Source organism: Loxodonta africana, chromosome 6 (assembly GCF_030014295.1).
Source record: "Loxodonta africana isolate mLoxAfr1 chromosome 6, mLoxAfr1.hap2, whole genome shotgun sequence".
NCBI lineage: Eukaryota > Metazoa > Chordata > Mammalia > Proboscidea > Elephantidae > Loxodonta > Loxodonta africana.
The window spans coordinates 68,156,348-68,176,773 of NC_087347.1; the positions used below are offsets into that span (position 1 = coordinate 68,156,348).

General features: G+C 40.0%; 2 protein-coding genes across 9 annotated transcripts in view; one reads left to right on the plus strand and one right to left on the minus strand.

The window, feature by feature from the left end:
* Positions 1–14,962, minus strand: PJVK (pejvakin). The gene is made up of 6 exons (XM_003406194.4): positions 9,850–14,962; positions 8,923–9,118; positions 7,341–7,482; positions 6,111–6,228; positions 1,050–1,148; positions 1–773 (listed from the first exon to the last, which is right to left on the minus strand). Exons 1-6 carry the CDS (start codon positions 10,085–10,087, stop codon positions 481–483), a joined length of 1,086 nt encoding a protein of 361 aa, XP_003406242.3. The 5' UTR covers positions 10,088–14,962; the 3' UTR covers positions 1–480.
* PRKRA (protein activator of interferon induced protein kinase EIF2AK2) overlaps positions 14,921–20,426 on the plus strand; it is a 14,899-nt gene continuing 9,393 nt past the window's right edge. The window contains exons 1-4 of one of the 8 annotated variants that reach the window (XM_064286942.1): positions 15,337–15,834; positions 18,154–18,230; positions 18,462–19,175; positions 19,666–19,747. Coding sequence is in view for 2 of the 8 variants with exons in the window: in XM_064286939.1 (XP_064143009.1) it covers positions 15,048–15,112; positions 15,665–15,834; positions 19,666–19,747 (317 nt within the window). In the remaining 6 variants the exon portion in view is untranslated. Of the gene's footprint in view, positions 15,113–15,335; positions 15,835–18,153; positions 19,176–19,665; positions 19,748–20,426 lie in introns of those variants that run through there. The other 7 variants (XM_064286943.1, XM_064286939.1, XM_064286940.1 and 4 more) reach the window with 7 other exon arrangements.

Consider the following 20,426-nt stretch of genomic DNA (forward strand, 5'->3'; position numbering starts at 1 on the left):
TAGAGCAAAAGTTAAAGCACATCAAGTCACTACCTGTGCATTCAAGTCATCCTTAAATGTAGGATTAAAGACTGATTACAAAGAAAATTGGTGGTGGAACAACATGATGAACGTAATTTTTGTCACTGGACTGTAAATGTGAAGATTGCTGAAATGGCAAATGTTTTGATACATACATATTTATCACAATAAAAAAGAAAACATATTTAGGGAAAAAAAAAAAAAACTTCTTAATTATATAAGTTGTTCTCTAAAATGATAGACCTAAATCACAAAAAATGTTTCTAAAGTGACTGGCAAATTTTATGAAGTAACATCTATATTGTGAAATTTATATTTAAAACTTCTTTGATAGTAAACAATATTATTAAATTTGCTTTTTATTTTGTCACAACTCATCAAAGCGAACCTAGATAATTTTGGAAAGGTTTATGGCACAACTGCACCTAAAACATCAGCAAGGTATATTCACTTTTCATTTTATTTCATTCTCTTGTGCCAAATATCAAAGCAAGGAACTACATGAAGCCTCACATACTTCTGGCCATCAACAGAACACTGAAAGCACCCATAAACCGTCTCCCTTTTATAGTTCCCCATTCCACAGAGTGTGCAGGGCCCTTTCGGAATGTTGTGGTTGAGTAAATTAACTCGGATATGAGTCCCTTCTTTGAGTGAAATATCAGTCATACTGAGAGGTTTGTCATAGAAGTCGGAAACAAGATCGTCCAAGTAAAGCTGTGAGCGAGAAATGGCATCCATCACTCTTCTATCTAAATGGACAAAGGAATGTATTAGAAGTCAAAATAAAAAATATATAACCCAGACTTCACTTCTAAATATATGAGTTTAAACTATTCAGTGATGAAATTATTCGGCTTTTAAATTTAAATTCTTAAGAAACGGGATTAAGGAATGGATAATCTCATGTAAATCCGAGAAGAAAAAATACATTCAAAATACTTTTTCTTAAGAAGCAGGATTAATGAATAATCTCGTGTAAATCCAAGAAGAAAAAATACATTCAAAGTACTCTTAAATTGACATACTTCTTTCAAATAGGATATTTCTCAATCTGTAGAACTGTGCAAATGTTGACGTTTCTTCCCTTTCAAATCCTCCTTTTGACACTGAAGTGACACAAAGGTCTAAAAAATAAAAATTGAGGATAATATAATTTGAACAACTCATTTTATTGCAGGCTTTAGTTGTGGGTGATAAATTCTGGTACGTGCCATTCGTTGCATTTTTTAAAGTTAAATTTTACATATTTTTTGAAAAGTAATCACGTTACACAATACAGAGAGTACAAAAAGGGCATCGACACAGTAAATGCACTTATAGTTACTGAATTGTACACGTAAAAATGGTTGAAATGGCAAATGTGTTGTTATAGATATCTTCCTACAGTAAATATTTTAAAAGGGGGATACAGTGACAAATAAGTCTCCCATTTTGCCCCAGCCTCAGTCTTCCACCCCAAAGGTAGTCACTGTTAACAGTCTCTTGTGTAATCTTCCAGAAACACTCCATGCATTTTCCAAACATAACAGAGTATGAATGTATGTAAGGTCCCTGGGTGACCCAAATGGTTTTTTCTCAGCTACTAACCTAAAGGTTGGTAGTTGGAACCCACTCAATGGCATCCCAGAATAAAGGCCTGACCATCTGCTTCCATAAAGGTTATAGTGAAGAAAACCTTGTGGAGCAGTTCTACTCTGTAATACATGGGGCCACGACAAATCGAAATTGAGAACAAGAGGTTTGGTTTTGTTTGGTATGTATGTATATATGTGTATAAAATTCTTTAGACCCAAATAGTTATATACTGTATACATTATTCTTTAAAATATCTTAGAGATTATCCCATGCCAGGATTTATAGTGCTACCTCATTTTTTTTTAATGACATCATAGTATGGTACTGTGTGTATGTACCATCATTTAACTAGTCCCTAACAATCGATCTTTAAATTGTTTCCAATATTTTGCTATAACAAACTGAATATCCTTGTGTCCGTGTCATTTCACATATGTGTAAGTATATACGGAAGATAAATTCCTAGAAGTGTAAGGTCAAATTATATGTACATTTAAAATTCTAAGTTCTAGGTTATTAGTTATATATACATATTTACATATATATACACATACACATACAGTTTGCTTTCAGCTACTAACCTAAAGGTTGGTGGTTCAGACCCACCCAGTAGCTCTGCAGGAAAAACTCTTGGTAATATGCTTCCGTAAGGATTGCAGCCAAGAAAACCCTATAGGGCAGTCCTACTCTGTCACATGGGGTTGCTATGAGTTGAAATCAATTCGATGGCAACTAACTAACTAACTAACTATATATATATATATAGCACAAAGATATAAATATGTTGTTAGGTGCAGTTGAGTCGGTTCCAACTCACAGCAACCCTATGTATAATAGAATAGAACACTGCCCAGTCCTGTGCCATCTTCACAGTTGTTGCTATGTTTGAGCCCATTGTTGCAGCTGCTGTGTCAATCCATCTCATTGAGGGTCTTCTCTTTTGCTGACCTTCTACTTCACCAAGCATCATGGGGTGTGTGTGTGTGTGTGTGTGTGTGTGTGTACCCATTGTCATCAAGTCGATTTTGACTCATAGCAACCCTATAGGACAGAGTAGAACTGCTGCACAAGGTTTCCAAAGAGCGGCTGGTGGATTTGAACTGCCGACCTTTCAGTTAGCAGCTGAGCTCTTAACCACTGTGCCACCAGGAATACATATATACACACACACACACACACGCAAGCATATCTATATAATATACATGTATATTTACCAGTATACATAGATATACACACAAACACACACATACACACCTTCTCCTCACGTATCGATGTGGTTAGGTTCCAAAGACCAGGTCATTACCTGTAGTCACCATTATGTGTAAATGGAGGACAACCACATCATTAGATACCTGCCAAATTACATCATAACAGAACTGCCAAACCAGCCTAGCCAAGCTGACACATAACTTTATCACAGCAGCATTACTCTCACCTTGCACCTCAGCATTTGTCACTGCCAGATGTACGTCATTAATGAACAAAATAGATAAGGTTTTTTACTATTGTCATAAATACAAAATGTCAGATAACAAGACAGTCAATAAGTGAGGTTTATATATACACACATATACATGTATATGTATACACTGATTATACATGTGTGCGTGTATAAATATATACATATAAAGTCACTTGACACTCCTCCATACAATCGATACAAATATAAAAACCTACACCTAAAGGGTTCCAAATAGGGTTTACTTAGCAGATAGTTTTCTTTCTGAACTTCTTAATCCCTCCCACAGAACTGCAGAAACAAAAACAGGTCTAAAAACGTTTGCAAATTATGATAGCTAGGGGGCTCCCTTGCCTGGTCTTTGGGCTACACCTGGACTTGTCCTGGTTGGTCTCCTAAGAAAATTGTACATTTGCCACCGGGTGATAGAAAAAAAAAATTATAAATACATACCTCAAACACCCCAATCTATGTCCACTACAGCTTACTTACTATACCAGCCCCCTTTGCCAGGAGTAAACTATGAGATTACATAAAGTAGTTGTGGGTGTATTTCTGACTTAAAAAATGGCACTACAGAAAACCGCACCTAAGAATATTTTACTGATTAAATTGACAGGTAATTTTTTTTTTTTAAATAAAAATAGCCAATATTAACAAGATATAGGGAAATGGGGATTCTCATTACTGGTGGAAATGTGAAGTAGGACAATCATTTTGATAGGTAACTTAGCAACATGAATAAAAACATCTTCAAAAGCCTTCATACCTGATTACCTAGACATGCTGGGAATTCACTATAAAGGATTCAGAAACATGTAAAAATTTAAGTGTATAGATGTTCACAATAGGGTACTTAAAATAGTGGAAAATTGGAATTGAAATATCTAACAATAGGGAAATGATTAGATAAATAATGGTACATCCATAACATTCAACGCTATGTAGACATTTGAAATAATATTCTAAACAAATGGCATAAAATGCTCATGTTATATAAATGAGTTATAAAACACTATGCATACTATAATATCATTCATATTTGGGACATATAAAAAAAATTGCAGGAAAAAAGACCTGGCAATCTGCTCACAGCCTTGGAAATCCTATGGGGCAATTCTACCCTGTCTATAGGGTTGTTATGAGTCAGAATAGACTCAATGGCACACAACAATAACAACGTCCAAAAAATTAGAGCCATTAAACACTTTGTTAAAGAGCTAACTTTAAGTCACAGTGTTAACAGTATTTTTTTTTAAGTTTCCACAATAAACATTAATTATTTTTGTAACTGTTAAGGAAAAAAATACAATGATTTTAAAGTACATCGTAACAGACTAATTAGCCCTCATGGTACTTATAACTTTTGTACTCTCCGTATTGTGTAACATGTGAATATTACTTTTCAAAAAATACATAAAATTTAACTTTAAGAAGTGCAATGAATGGCGTCATTTAGCCCTCAAAATTCTTGAAACTTTACAAAGCACACAATGAATGTCCATCGAAAATTCAATAAGACACCATATAAAGAAAATTTAAAATCATGTGACCTTAGATTATCTAAATTACACATGATGCGCACAAAATAACTGTAGGCCAGATTGCACAGATGTTTTCTACAGAATGTAGGGATTGTATCCCGTCCAGTCGTTACACGCAATTGCTATCTGATTACACGCTCCTCAGTTCTGGTGTTACAAGAATGTGTAGCCTGAGGAAGAACACATTTTGAACATAAGTATAAATTAAAATAGAAACTTTTACATGGATGTGGTAATGTAAAGACTCTGATGTGAGTGACTAAGAATCTACTTTCAGCAAAGCCTGATTGTGTTATTTCTTACTCTATCACATTTCCAGACTCAGAAGCAAGCTTGTGAAGTCCAAAACTCATTTTCCTCTCTGCTCAGTCCTCTGTTAACAAAGGGCCATGGAGATGTTTTTGTTTGTTTAAATGCCATGCCTAAAATAATAATGTGCCCTTGGGCCCCAAGACTCTCCAATTCCCACCTTCCTGGCAGCCACAACTGTTATTCCTCAAAAGCCCCTGTGGACCTTGGGGTCAGTGAGTACCCTAAGCAGTGGAGAATGTTCATAATTACCTCTGCCATTTTCATTCTCGAGTTCTGGCTAAGGGAGTATTATCAACAGTGTGTGTGTGGCTAAGGGAGGATGCCACTATTGTATATAATTCAAGCAAAAGTATTATTTATAAAGCTAACATACTGCTTACAGCCAAGCCAAAAATCCATTTGCCATCAAGTCAGTTCTGACTCATGGCAACCCATGTGTGTCAGAATAAAATTGTGCCCCATAGAGTTTTCAGTGGCTGATTTTTTGGAAGTAGATTGCCAGGCCTTTCTTCTGAGATACCGAATAGATGAAACCTTCAACCATTAAGTTAGCAGCAAACATGTTAACCATTCGCACCACCTGTTTGCACAATCCACTGCCTCTAGTAGATAGATAGTCAATAGATGTTTAATTGAAATAGGACTCTTTTATATTGTAATAAGAAGTAAATGAAATCCATGAACTGCACAAATCTAAAGTAAACTTCACTGTGGTACAACACAAAGGGACAGTTTTTATGAAGCACTTGTACTTTTAAAGTTATTTGAAGGGGGACACAAAAGGCAGTTGGGTCAACGATAGGTAAAACTGAAGTAAGAAAAGTCCTTACACTAAGGTGTCCTAGTTTGGGTGCCCTGACACCTTCACGCATCTTAAGTGTCTATCTCCTTCTCTGTCTGCCACCATCAAAAACTACCTATTATTTTATTACATCCCCTAGTAAGTCAAGGAATACTTTGTCAGTGGATTGCATTTAGGTGAGGGTGGGGAGTCTACAGAAAAGACAGTTTGGGAAATTAGGGAAGCAAGGACGTTTCCCAGCTACTTCACCCATGCAAAAGGCTGACAGTGCTGAGGGCATTGCTCTTCTATGAATTACCGACATTCAGAGACAGAAAAGAGTGAGATACAGAGCATTCAATTAAATTGGCAAAAATATATTCATTTCAGTGTTTGATGCAAATCGTTCACTCACCAAAGACACCATCCAGGTAAATGAAGAGTTCAAAAACACTGAAAGCAATGGTTGTATGTGCCGGAAAAACAATAGCTTTGTCTCGTCCTCTGGGATTCTGTTCATCCATAAAATGAAACTATAATAAGTAAATAAAATCATTAAGCATCATAACATGCAAGGATATTTTTTTTGAAAGATAAAACACCTACTACAATTCTACCCAGAAAACCTCCCCAAAACCAAAAAATGCCTCTCAAAGTAAAGAATGATTCTACTTGAATTACACTGTTTATAGCAGAGGTCCGCCTGAGACTCATGATCTGTATTAAAGAAATACCTCACCACTATCTCACTTACTTTGGTATTGGTGCCAATAGTATTAGTGCTACGACAATCAGAACGCTCTCTGGATTAGAAGTCTTTTTTTCTTCCAACTGCAAATGTTGGAAGGCAATTGTGTTAAGAGTTAAAATTGAAGCTTTTCAGCCCACTCTGTCTACTGTTTTCAAGGAAGACTATTTCAGCAGCTTTCCAAAGCAATCACCAACTTATTTTCAAGTTAATTTCAGTTGGTGCCTCCAAAATAATCTAATTTTAATCAGAATTTGGCAGGTAGCTGAATGTAGCTACTGAACAGAACATTTTTTGTGAAGACTTGAAAAATTTATCATGTAACCTATCTTTCTATCTGTTGGTTTTAATAAAGTCAATCAAGCCATTATTAGGTGTACTGACTGGCAAGGACAAACAATATCAAAATTGAGCTGAAAGTTTAACACAAATAATGTTCCAAGATTTTTAAAAAATGTTTTAATGTTGAATGAACAATATTTGGCCGCTGATAAAATTATTTTAGAATAATTATTTTAATTTAATGCAAAAATATAAATCAACTTTTAAAATTTCAAAGTATAAACTCTATCACTTAAAAAAAATTCAACTTGAGCAATTTTTATTCTTAAAACACCATTTGAACAGTAAAAAAGAAGACCTCCAGTATGCACATTATTTTACAAGGATTAGTGTTTTCGTTGCATTAATATTACACATGTTCAGAATCCAAGTTTTTTGGACCTTTTTTTCATATTCTGATACAAAAACTACTACTATGCAAAACCCTATGCAATTGCAGCTCTTTAATCTCAATATCTGTTCAAAATATATGCAGTCACAAGTGCCAATGGAAATTGAGCAATTTTCAAAAACTCTATTTTAGTTAGTGAGAGAAGCCTAATGCGTGTGGTTTACCCGCATTGATTCCCCACGGATTCCAGCATGTACAGACAGTGAGCACTGCCGTGTGGTTCGAATGCTTTCCATGACCACACACAGTACTGCCTTTCTGCTGCTCCTTGACTGACGTATTAAGCTGTGGTCACAATTAATTTTTCTAAAATAAAGAAGAAAGACATTCACAAGAACCAATAACATATAATTCCATAGAATGAGGGACAGTTTTTGCTATCCATTCACAGTCCATTTTAACTAAAAGTAAATTAAAGCAGAGAAGTGAAAGCAGGAACACACACAGACACATGCACACCAACGTTCACTGCAGCACTTTTCGCAGTAGCCAAAAGGTGGAAACAATGGAAACTCCATTAGCAGATCCATTAGAGGGTGAATGGATAAACAAATAATGTGGTACAACCATAGAATGGAATATTACTCAGCCATAAAGAGAAATGAAGTTCTGACAGCCACTACAACATGGATGAACCTTGAAAACATTATGCTGAGCTAAGTCAGTCACAAAAGGACAAATACTGTATGACCTCACTTACATGAAATTAACAAATATACAGAAACCAAAGGAGCCCTGGTGGTGCAGTGGTTAAAGCAATCGACTTTTAACCAAAAGGTCAGCAGTTTAAAACCACCAGAGGCTCCTGGGGAGAAAGATGTGGCAGTCAGTGTCCATAGAGAGTTACAGCCTCGGAAGCCCTATGGGGTCACTATGAGTTAGAATCCACACGATGGCAGTGGTTTTATAGAAACCAAAGCTTATTACTGGTTACCAGGGGAGAGAGGAAGGGAGGTGGAAAAGGGGGGTTTTTTTGCATGGGTGGCACTGAGTTTACATTAATAGTGGTAGAATACTAGGACAAAGATAGGGATAAATAAGGGTTGCACAACATGGTAAATGTAACTAATGTCACTGAACTGTACATGAAGAAACTGTTGAATCGGTGGATGTATTATTCTGTATATTTGCACTACAATTCAAAAAAAACAAAGGCAAATCAAGGAAAGCCTGAAAGAAATCAGAAAGTATGCTCAAAAGAAATTTAATACTCTGCCTCTCCTTTCTATTTTCTTAAAGTGTGTTTATTATAGGAGCCTCTTAGAGAGGAATCTCTTAGTACATTTGTTGCAGGCAGATTCCTGTATTCTTTCAGTCTAATAATTTAGCAAATGTGCACAGAGCCAAAGCAATTTTTTGGAACAATTAAAAATTCCCTAAGCTAAATGATTTTCAGTATCTACCTTTATCCAAAGTTTGGAGCCCTGAGGGCACAGTGATTAAGAGCTCAGCTGCTAACAAAAAGGTCAGCAGTTTGAATCCACTGGCCACTTCTTCGAAACCCTATGAGGTAGTTCTACTCTATCATATAAGGTTGCTATGAGTTGGAATCGATTTGACAGCAATGGGTATGGTTTTTTGGTTTTTTTAATCCAAGACTTAGATACACTAATTTGCAGTGTTTCAAAAAAAATGAACTACACTAGTAAAACACAGGCCAATGTTTTAAAATATTTTATAGTGAAGTTTATATAGTTAAAATATTTAATGGAAACGTTCAAATATATTAAGGATTATTATACTGACCGTGTAGTAATTTCCTTGAGTAATGTTGATACTTCCACTTCATGTTTGGTTACTACACCAAATGAAGCTTTTACTGCAATGGAATCTGATCCAGCGATATTAATCCCAACATCATTCACAATATGGTTGCCCCGCCTTCCATAGAGTGAAACATCTGACTCATCTTCATAATTCAGTAATTGATAAGATGAAATACCTTAAAGAAAAGGAAATTAGTATATTTTAAATGTCTTAAATCCATCTAAGGTAAATTACATTTAGTAACATGTTACTTTACAATTTAAGACTCAAAACACCCAAATGTTAATAAGGGCAACGATTTAAACCAAGATTTAAAATAGCAATTCAATTAATATGCCAATAAAAAGAAATAAACAGCCAGAATTCTTAAAATGAACTCCAATTCCCTCTTCAGTCAACAGAACTTCTTAAGCATAAAGACTCACTGGGTGGTTGAAATAAAGGCAAGTATTTATAAGAAATAATTTGTCAAAATGTCAACCTGTTTGTTTCTAACCTAGCCCATAAACATATTTTAGTTTACCATTGGTAATAACTGTATTGTAATAAATAATTACAAATTACTTACATCTCCAATAGTTCATTTGACTCTTTGAGGTAGGTAGACCAAATAATGCCCCCATAAATTTTTTTTTTTCTTACAGTCTACATTAATTTGATTAAAACATCTTAGAAAATAATTCATAGATGTGGAAATTATTTCACCAATCAAACGAGATTTAATTCTTATATAAATTCCAGGCATCATTAGTCTTAATATTATTACTACTATTGTAATAAAAGTTGCTTTTATCAATAAAAACGTGTGTTAGTATCACTAACACTAGTAATATATACAACCTGTGTTTAGGTTACAATTATACAGTTGAATGAGTAGTTAACTCCCAAACAGACACTTAAACTTACCAGCTGAAATTTCTCTGTCTCCTAGGAGAATGTCTTTCAGTGTAAAAGGTGTTGAGGTAAATTTATATCTAGGAAACAGAAAGCATCGCTTCTTTTTTACCACCAGACTTAGGGGTTGGTATTTGTCAGCTTCACTGAGGCTTGGAACAGGAACTAATCTCCCTCCATCTCCAACTTGCTTGACAAAGCTCTTGGTAGCAGCAGCAAACATATTATTAATATAAGACCAAAATGTCATCAACTATAACCTCCAGATAATAAATCCATATTTTCAATGTAGAAAATCAGGCACAAAATTAAACCTAGCTTGATTTTAAATATATTTACATACATTAGAAATCCAAAGCATGGTTTTCACCAAGTAGTTTACCAGTGTAGAATTCACAACACAGCCTCCCCGCGTGCGCTGAGGTAATGAATTATAAATCAAAGTTGTAAAATGATATACCAAAAGCAAGTTTAATTTGGAATGGCAGTCTACGGCACTAAAATATATACAGAAAACTAATTATTTTAAAACACAACCAATTTTCTTGATTAGGGTCACATTTAGTAGTGGTTTGCAGGTACCAATGAGTGAGTTTTGAGATGAGCATATATAGCTCTATGGAAGATAATGCAATTTAGGCACTAACATTAGCCCTGGATACCAGCTACAGTGGACTTAGTCAAAAGGGAATTCCTTCATCCAATTTTGGCAACAGAAAATTGTATTGCGTTCTTATGATATATAGCCTATTGTTTTAGCATTTCCCATTCATTTCCCTTGTTGTATGCTGTGGCGCAGTGGTTAAGTGCTGGGCTACTAACCAAAAAGACAGTAGTTCAAACCCACCACCCACTCTGTGGCAGTCTGCTTCTGTAAAGACTGCAGGCTTGGATACCCTATGGGGCAGTTCTACTCTGCCCTGTCAGGTCACTATGAGTTGGAATAGACTCAATAGCAATGGGTTTATGTTACAAAACCAAGTACTTAATACTAAATACAAATTCACAGTATATAGTGGAACAATTGTATGCCAATCTTTAAAAAATACTAAATTAAAGAAACATTAAGTAACTGTATAAACCATACTACATAGAGATTTTTACTCAGAAGCTGGACACATGGATTACATCTATTTGAAATATGATCCTGTTGCATTTATTTTCTTTTTGTCCCATCATTATCCCAGTTTCCCAATCTTTAATAGATTTGATGCATTGAACACTAATGACCAAAGACCAGACAGGTTGTGGAATGGCATCAAGGACATTATACACGAAGAAAGAAAAAGGTCTTTAAAAAGGCAGAAAAGACCAAAATGGATGTCAGAAGAGACTCTGAAACTTGCTCTTGAATGTCAAATAGGTAAGCCGAACAGATTTCAAAGGGTAGCTCAAGAAGACAAAGTGAAGTGTTACAATGAAATGTGCAAAGGCCTGGAGTTAGAAAACCAAAAGGGAAGAACATGCTTGGCATTTTTCAAGCTGAAAGAACTGAAGAAAAAATTCAAGCCCCTGGTTGCAATATTGAAGGATTCTATGGGGAAAATATAGAACATCGCAAGAAACATCAAAAGAAATGGCAAGAATACACAGAGTCACCGTACCAATAAGAGTTGGTCAACGCTCAACCATTCCAGGAGGTAGCATATGATCAAGAACGAATGATACTGAGGAAAGAAGTCCAAGCTGCACTGAAAGCATTGGCAAAAAACATGGCTCCAGATATTGACGAAATACCAACTGAGATGTTTAAATAAACACCAGGGCTGGAGGTGCTCGCTTGTCTATGCCAAGAAATTTGGAAGAGAGCTTCCTGGCCAACTCACTGGAAGAGATAAATATTTGTGCCTATTCCAAAGAAAAGTGATCCAACAGAATGTGGAAATTATCAAACGATATCATTAATATCACGCACAAGTAAAATTTTGCTGAAGATCATTCAAAAGCAGTTGCAGCAGTACATCAACAGGGAACTCCCAGAAGTTCAAGCTGGATTCAGAAGAGGATGTGGAACAAGGGATATCACTGGTGATGTCAGATAGCTCTTGGCTGAAAGCAGAGAATACCAGAAAGATGTTTACCTTGTTTTTGACTACGCAAAGGTATCCGACTATGTGGATCATAACAAATTATGGGTAATATTGCCAAGAACGGGAATTCCAGAACACTTAATCATGCTCATAAGAAACCTGTACATAGACCAAGAGGTGGTCTTTCAAACAGAACAAAGGGATACTGTATGGTTTAAAGTCAGGAAAGGTGGGCAATAGGGTTGTATCCTTTCACCATACTTATTCAATCTGTATCCTGAGCAAATAATCCAAGAAGCAGGACTATATAAAGAAGAATGAGGCATCAGGATTGGAGGAAGACTCATTAACAACCTGCGATATAGAAATGACACAACCTTACTTGCTCAAAGTGCAGAGAACTTGAAGCACTTACTGATGAAGGTCATAGACTACAGCCTTCATTATTAATTATGGCTCAACATAAAGATAACAAAAATCCTCACAACTGGACCAATAAGCAACATCATGATAAACGGAGAAAAGATTGAAGTTGTCAAGGATTTCTTTTTACTTGGGTCCCCAATCAACACCCATGGAAGCAGCGGTCAAGAAATCAAACAACATATTGCATGGGGCAAATCTGTTGCAAAAAAACCTTTTTAGACTGTTGAAAAGCGAAGATGTCACTTCAACGAATAAGGTGCATCTGACGAAAGCCATGGTATTTCAATTGCCTCATATGCATGGGAACGCTGGACAATGTATAAATGTCATGAATTGAATTATGTCCCCCCAAAAATGTGTGTATCAATTTGGCTGGGCCGTGATTCCCAGTATTGCGTGGTTATCCTCCATTTTGTGATTGTAATTTTATGTTAAAGAGGATTAGGGTAAGATTGTAACGTCCTAGGGTCTCATGCCTGATCCAACCTAAAGGGAGTTTCCCTGGGGTGTGGCCTGCACCACCTTTTATCTTACAAGGGATAAAAGGGAAGGGAAGCAAGCAGAGAGTGGGGGACCTCCTGCCATCAAGAAAGCAGTGTTGGGAACAGAGCGCATCCTTTGGACCCGGGTCCCCATGCAGAGACGCTCCTATCCTGGGGGGAAGATTGATAAGAAGGCCAACAGAGAGAGAAAGCCTTCCCCTGAAGCTGATGCTCAGAATTTGAACTTTTAGTCTACTTTACTGTGAGGACGTAAACATCTCTTTGTTAAAGCCATCCGCTTGTATTTGTTATAGCAGCACTAGATGACTAAGACAATAAAGAAGACCAAAAGAAGAATTAACGCCTTTTAATTAATGGAATATACCCCTGACTGCCAAGGAACAAATCTGTCTTAGAAGAAGTACAGCCAGAATACTCCTTAGAAGTAAGGATGAATAGACTTCATGTCATGTACTTTGGACAGGTTATCCAGAGGGCTCAGTCCCTGGAGAAGGAAATCACGCTTGGTAAAGTAGAGGGTTAGCAAGAAAGAGGAAGACACTCAACAAGATGACTGACACAGTGGCTGCAATAAAGGTCTCAAGCACAACATCGATAGTGAGATGGTGCAGGACTAGTGTTTCCTTCTGTTGTACATAGTGTCGCTATGAGTCAGAACCGACTCCACAGCACATGACAATAACATAACAAGATTTGGCATGTTTTTAAGGAATGTTATGGAAACCCTGGCGGCTTAGTGGTTAAGAGCTACAGCTGCTCATCAACAGGTCGACAGGTCAGGTGCTCCTTGGAAACTCTATGGGGGCAGTTCTACTTTGTCCTATAGGGTTGCTGAGTCGGAATTGACTGACGGCAACGGGTTTGGTTTGGTGGTTAAGGAAAAATTTTATAAACAATAGTGTGGAAACACTGCATTACCACAGATGTAATGTAGACGTTAATGTATTGTGAAATAATGGCTATATGTTGCTCACAATAAGATAGTCATTAAAACATCTTAGTGAAACGTAACTAATAATAACGAAGTGGTAGAGAAGGAAGGAGAAAGAACAGGCTTAATTCAAGCCTCAAATAAAGAAAATCCATCTAGGATTCTGGACATTTTTTCATTTGCTTTCGAGTATCCAGGACTCACATGCAACTTAAAAAAAAAAAAAAAGGGCTTTTAATAATGTCCCTTTGTGAGAACAGCATTGTGCAATTTTCCATTTTCCTTAATATAAAGTAAGAACAGGTAGTCATTTCTGCAAGGAGATACCAAACTCCTAGAGAAACAACGCATCTGTTGTCGTTGTCTGCCCCCTACCAAACGTGGCGCATCCCAGGCAAACAAATTAGATCAACGAAACAGGTCTGAGAAACTGCGTTTAATTGGAATCTTGTCCACAGAAAAGCCTCCGTTTACGCCTAACGTGCCTTGCCGGGGTCCGCTGGACCAGCGTTTACCTCAGCGTCGCGACCAAAGCCTAGAAGACAAAGGAGCCGGCTCGGCGAGTGAGGGTCTCGGGAGGGCTCCACATTGCCTTAACAGCAGGGTTTGGGAGCCGGGGACGTCCACCGCAGCCTTCAGGGCCGGATCTCCCGCGAGGCTTGAGTCTCAAGCTTCGCGGGCAGGCCCAGGCAGGGGCCCTAGCACTACTGTATTTGGATTTTGAATCTTTTTCTTAAAGGACCCAGCCATCCATGCCGCAAAAATATAACAAAGCCTGAGCTTCAAGCCTCACAGACCCTGAGTCCGCCCCTGACAAAACCTCTCGCCGGGCAGGAAACGGCCTCCTTTTAAGGACAAAGAACCGGGTTACCGCCGGGCGGCGGGAGGGCAGGCGGGGCCAGGTGTGGAGTTGGACCTGGAGCCGCCGGAGGAGAAGGGTCAAGGGCGGGAGCCGAGAAGAGCCGGAATTGGAGCGGAGCAGGGTAGGAAGAGGGGAAGGGCGGGGCCGGGAGCCGGGAAGAACTACTAGCCGGGCGGGTCGGGCAAGGAGAAGGGTCGGGAGTTGTAGGAACGAGGGAGGCGTGGCCGGCAGCCGGGGACAGTGGGAGCCGTGCCGAGGCTCCGCCTCCGCCTCCGCCCCCCGCCCGCCCCCTCCCAGCAGGGACGCAAGCAGGGAGGGTGGGGGAGTGGGAGGCGGGGAGGAGGCGGCCGCGGCGGTTGCGGCGCTGGACCGCTCTTCTCGGCTGCCGGCCGACCCGGGGAGCGAGGACGTCGCTCCTCACCGCTCTTTCCCCCTCCGCCGACCCGTCCCTTCTCATCATGTCCCAGAGCAGGCATCGCGCCGCGGCCCCGCCGCTGGAGCGCGAGGACAGCGGGACCTTCAGGTCAGCGCCCGCTCAGCCAGGGCCGAGGCGGACAGGGCGGGAGGTGGTGGGGAGGGGAGGCCCTTCCGTGGCATTCTGGGTAAAGCCCCTTCTTGGCGTCCCGGCCCCTCCTCGCGGCTGCGGGCGGTGCTCGGGCGCTCGGCCGCGCCCACTCGGCGGCGCGCTAGCAGGCGTCTTAGGCCGGCCCCGCCCCCTTGCAGCTTGGGCGGTGCGCGGGGTGGGCGGAGGCGGCGCGCGGCCGCCACTTCCCGTAAGGGCCGGTCTCGGGTAGAGGGTTGCGGGCTTGGACCTGAGCCCCGGGCTCGGTCCTATTCCCCTGAGAACTCCTGTACTTGCGTTCAAGTTACCTCTCTAAAGACCTCCCACACTCTGTCCCGTGCCCGCCGCAGCGAGGCCGGGAAACAGGTGCACCCAGGCCTCGCCGGCTCAGGCTGCCAGGAAGCTGAGACGCCCCCCCATCATTGCTGGTGGCTGTCAGAACTGGCCTCTGTATGCGTCTGCTTCCCTCCACGCTTTGCCATGCAAAGCACACTTTTCTTCTGGTCTCTGCAGTTTGGGGAAGATGATTACAGCTAAGCCAGGGAAAACACCGATTCAGGTATTACACGAATACGGCATGAAGACCAAGAACATCCCGGTTTATGAATGTGAAAGATCAGATGTGCAAATACATGTGCCCACTTTCACCTTCAGAGTAACCGTTGGTGACATAACCTGCACAGGTCTGTATACACAGTTAACCCCTATGACCATGGGGGTTGGCAGCCAAGACTTGGTGTTGCTTTTCCGTTCAGAAAGGTGTTCTTTTTGCCAGAAACAGCTATGGGGAGAAGGCATTTTGAAACCGAGACACCTCATCTAAGGTCATTGGGACATTTCAACTTCATCTGATTTTCTCTTCTCTGGGATAGCAAGAGAAGCTCAGAAACGTAAAAAAAAAAAAAGTTACTCAGGACTTCTGTACGGCTCCTTTCAGACCACAGGAATTAGGGAGAAGCAGGTTGGAGCAGCCATAGTTGGATCAGTAGGTGCTGTTAGGACCATTTTATAGATTATAGCAGATGCTAGAAGCCATGACCGCAGAATTTTCTGAGCTTCTCCCACTCTCTTTGGACTCATTTGGTGGTTTGTACCACACTCAATTCTGTATCCAAGCAAAATGAGAAGGGCAGAAGCTTCACAAAATCAGCAAATTATAGTTCCTGAAGTTGTACAGGTATTTTATATACAGTCTTCTTCTTTTTTTATACATGAGGAATCAGGTTTAGAGAGATTATAAGTAGTATGTCCAAGGGCACATAGCAATGAAGTTTCAGAGTTCATACAGACACCTTATAATAGTCTGTGAACTTGAACAAATGGTAGCTAAAGTTGTCCATCTGTGTGGACATTTTTTTTTTTTATCATGATCTATTTAATTGCAAACACAAAATGTTAAATACTAAATTTGAAAAAACACCAAGAAAAAAAAAATTCAGTAAGACTGAAATTCCACGATCTGCTAATCTGAAGGCATCATTTGTTTTTATTACCGGAAATCCGCTGTTCTCACTGAAGTTACTTTAAGAAAATCTTGAAGCTTTTTTTGTCTGTGTGAGGTAGGTGGATTGTTGGTGCTGGCTGGAAGGTTTCTTGGGTGAACCATAGAGTCAACATTTCATTACTGCTTCATCTCGTCTATTTTTACTCATTGAAAAGGTAGCCTTTTTTTCCCCCTCACTGTGGTTAATACCAGGAATTGACAACCTATGGCAACCATTCTGCCCACTAGCTTTTCTCTTAACACACTGCTTTGTCTTCCTGTACAGGGTTATCTGCCAACATGGCTTCAAATACTATCCAAAGCATAATTCTGAAATCTCTGCCTTCAGTCTAAGCCCAGTTATGAACAGTGTTATCAGCTGGTGTTTGGTAGGCATCTTCACTTGGATAATCCAAAGGCACTTCAAACTCTCACTGTCCCAAACTGAGCCCATCTTTTTTTCCCCCAAACCTATTCTCCCTGCACTCCCTATCTCAGTAAAGGCACCACCATCACCCAGTTGCTCACACCAGAGATTTGGATTTCATCTTCTTGACTCTTCCCTCTGTTGCTGGTCTAGTCTATAACCAAGTCCTATCTCCTGAATATCTCTTGAATCTGTCTGTCTCCTTTTTCCCTTGTTACTATCCAGGCCACCTGGATTAGAGCTAGTCTCATTGATTCTCTTTCAGCTTCTAGTCTTGCAATGTCCAGATCATTCTCCACACTACAACAGAGTGTTCATCCTAGAATTCAGATCTGTTCCTATAACTTCTCTGCTAAAAATCCAGTTGATGGTTTCCCCATCCATAAATACAAATTTCATAGCATGGCTTACAACCTTGCTTCTCGAAGTGTGGTCAACAGCAGCATCAATAGTACATGGGAGCTTGATGAAAATGCAGAGTGTCAGTCCCCCTCCCTGACCTTCTACACCAGAGTATGCATTTTAACTAAATTTCCAGGTGATTACTATGTACATTGAAGACTGAGAAGCACAAATTTACAAGATCGCTCTTTCCCCACCCCCAACTCTCTAGGCTTTTATCTCAAAATTTCCTCCCTCAAGCTCTCCTGTTTTAGCCATGTCCAACCTCTTGGGACTCTTGAGAACACGGTATTTTGTGTTGCCTTTAAGCCTTTCCAGATGGTCTTTTCTCTGCCTAGAATGCTCTTTCTAATCCCTGAGCTCTTTTCACCTTACCTACTTTTAGTAATCTTTCAGGTTTCTGTTCTCTCTCTTCTGTGAAATCTTTCTGAATCCTTTCCAAGAGTAGAGCAGCTGCCCCTCTTGTGTGCTCCCCATACCCTCCACTTAGGCCTGCCTTACCACGCCATGTTTCACATGATTGATTACAGATGGAGTCCTGTATTTAGGCTGTGTTCTGTGTGCAGGATCCTCTGTACCCCTAATATCTGTGTTGGTGGATAAACGGATACGGTTTGTGTGTCCTGTTACACTTGAATGGTCACACTTGAAACCTTTTCCATGCCACCTTTTCTTCTCTCCATACCAAAGGAATGGATGTCAGCACTCTGCAGGTGTTCTCAACACCCAGTTTGGACTCAGAAGGAAAAAGATTAACCATTTACTAGGTATTGCTTACTTAAATTCAGACATCACCCTTAATGATTAGGCACTCTTATCCTCCCCTCCCTACCCATGTAAGGGATAGACATTGTATGGAATACACATAAGTAAACTATTACCTTCTGTATATAAACTTTCCCCCAGTATGCCTAGTGTGTAGTCATGAGTGCTGAGGGATTTGATTCAGTATAGGATGGGCTGTCAAAATAAAATGATGCACATTTTCTGTCCAACAGTTCTGTTGCAAGTGGCTCCTTTAAAAGAAACTATTTGTTGCCATCCAAGAAATCAGTTCTTGCTGCAGAGAAAATTACTCCCTCCCCAAGAACAAGGGAAGAATACTAAATTGTATTGACATCGTCTACTTTATTACAATTTTATGCAGTAAATATAATGTAGAAATATTCCTACTCCTCACTTACCTTGTTTTCCAACATTTTGCATTTATGACAATAGTAAAAAATCTACATTTTCACATTAACATGTGTCTGGCAGTAATGAATGCTGAGGTGTGAGGTGAGAGTAACTGGCTGCAATGGTGTCAGGAGGGTTGGTGTCACCCAGCAGGGTAACTCATGCTGTCACCACGCCCCCACCCGCCCCCACAGACCTCCCATACTAGCCCCAGCCTGCATGGAGGAAGTGCCGTGGGCTCCCAGGAAGCGCCTCCCAGCGGTGGGTGCAGGTGCCCAGCTCCTAGCAGCTCCCAGCAGCGTGGAGTGGTGGGGGTGAGCCAGGAGGGCTGGTGACAAATCTGGGAATGGTGTAGTCGAGCAGGAAAGGCCCCCACCTGGGCCTGCACCCACTGCGCACCGAGTCCCTCCAGTGGGGCAGACTTGCCCAGCTCTGAGGAGCCATGCTCTGGCACCAGTCCCCGTGTTCCAGCTAGCTCCCAACCCAGCACGCCAGAGAGCAGGAGGAGGAGAAGACTAAGGGAGTAGAAGGAAAAGGTGAGAAGCAGTGGGGGAGGGGTTGGCAGCAAGGGGAGAGGAGGAGGGAAACTACAGCTAAGAGGAAGAAGGGGGTTGGAGCAGACCTGCTGTGGTGGGCGCATCACCTGTCAGGCCTAAGGCGAATGAAAGAGCGCCTGGGGTGCCCTGCATCCCCATTTCCCTGGTCATCTTCCTCACATAACACCAAGTGTTGCATAACAACCTGGTCTCTGGAACTGAACCATGTTGATAAGTGAGGAGTGGGGGTAACAATAATGGTTTTTATACAGGTATGCATAGAATTAAATATACAGAATTTTTAAAATTGTATTTTAATGTTTTTCATGTGGTATTTTATTACAGCGTATAACTGCATGTAATGTATGTTTTTATTACCTAGGGTATATATATAAAACCTGTACTGACTTTGTTTCGTATTAAGAAAACACCTATGGGTATAAAGAATTTTTTATAAAGATATCTTTTTTTTTTTTAAACCTTAATTCAGGTGAAGGTACAAGTAAGAAGCTGGCGAAACATAGAGCTGCAGAGGCTGCCATAAACATTTTGAAAGCCAATGCAAGTATTTGGTGAGCTAAATTTCTTTGTATTCTGCAGCTCAAAAATATCAATGGCTGAGGTAAGATTCAAAGTTTGAACATACTTAAAAAAGCAACAAAGTGAACAATTGTTAGTATCTTAGCCCAGACATTCTATTCCTTGTTCAAATCTGTCATCCATTTAAAGACAACTTTACCTATAAAAAATTATGTCCAAAAAAATTGCACTGATTTAGGGTAGGGTTACACAGCCAGTTATTATAATTGCTGTCAATAAGTTGTATACCTGTAAAAGTTGAACTGGAAAAAGTTGTGTAATAGATATATTTACAACAAGAGGAGCTGTTGAGGCTACTTATGAACAACCAAACACCTCATGGAATTTAGTTCCCTGGTTTGGAGGTTTAGTCATAGTTTCACAGAACATCCCAGTTAACTGGCCTAATAACGTGTTTAGTACTTCTATCTCCTAGTTTGTTGTGTAGTGTCTAGCATCTTATAAACTTGCAAGTGGCCATCCAAGGCACAACAACTGGTCTCTAGTCATTTGGAGCAAGAGAGGAAGAAGGAGAGTCAGGAACAGGAGGAACATATGGAATGTGTAGCTAGTTGTCTCCATGAACAACTGCCTCCTTTGTCATGAGACCAGAAGAACTGGATGGTGCCTGCCTGCTATTACTGAATATTTTGATCAAAGATTCCATGGAAG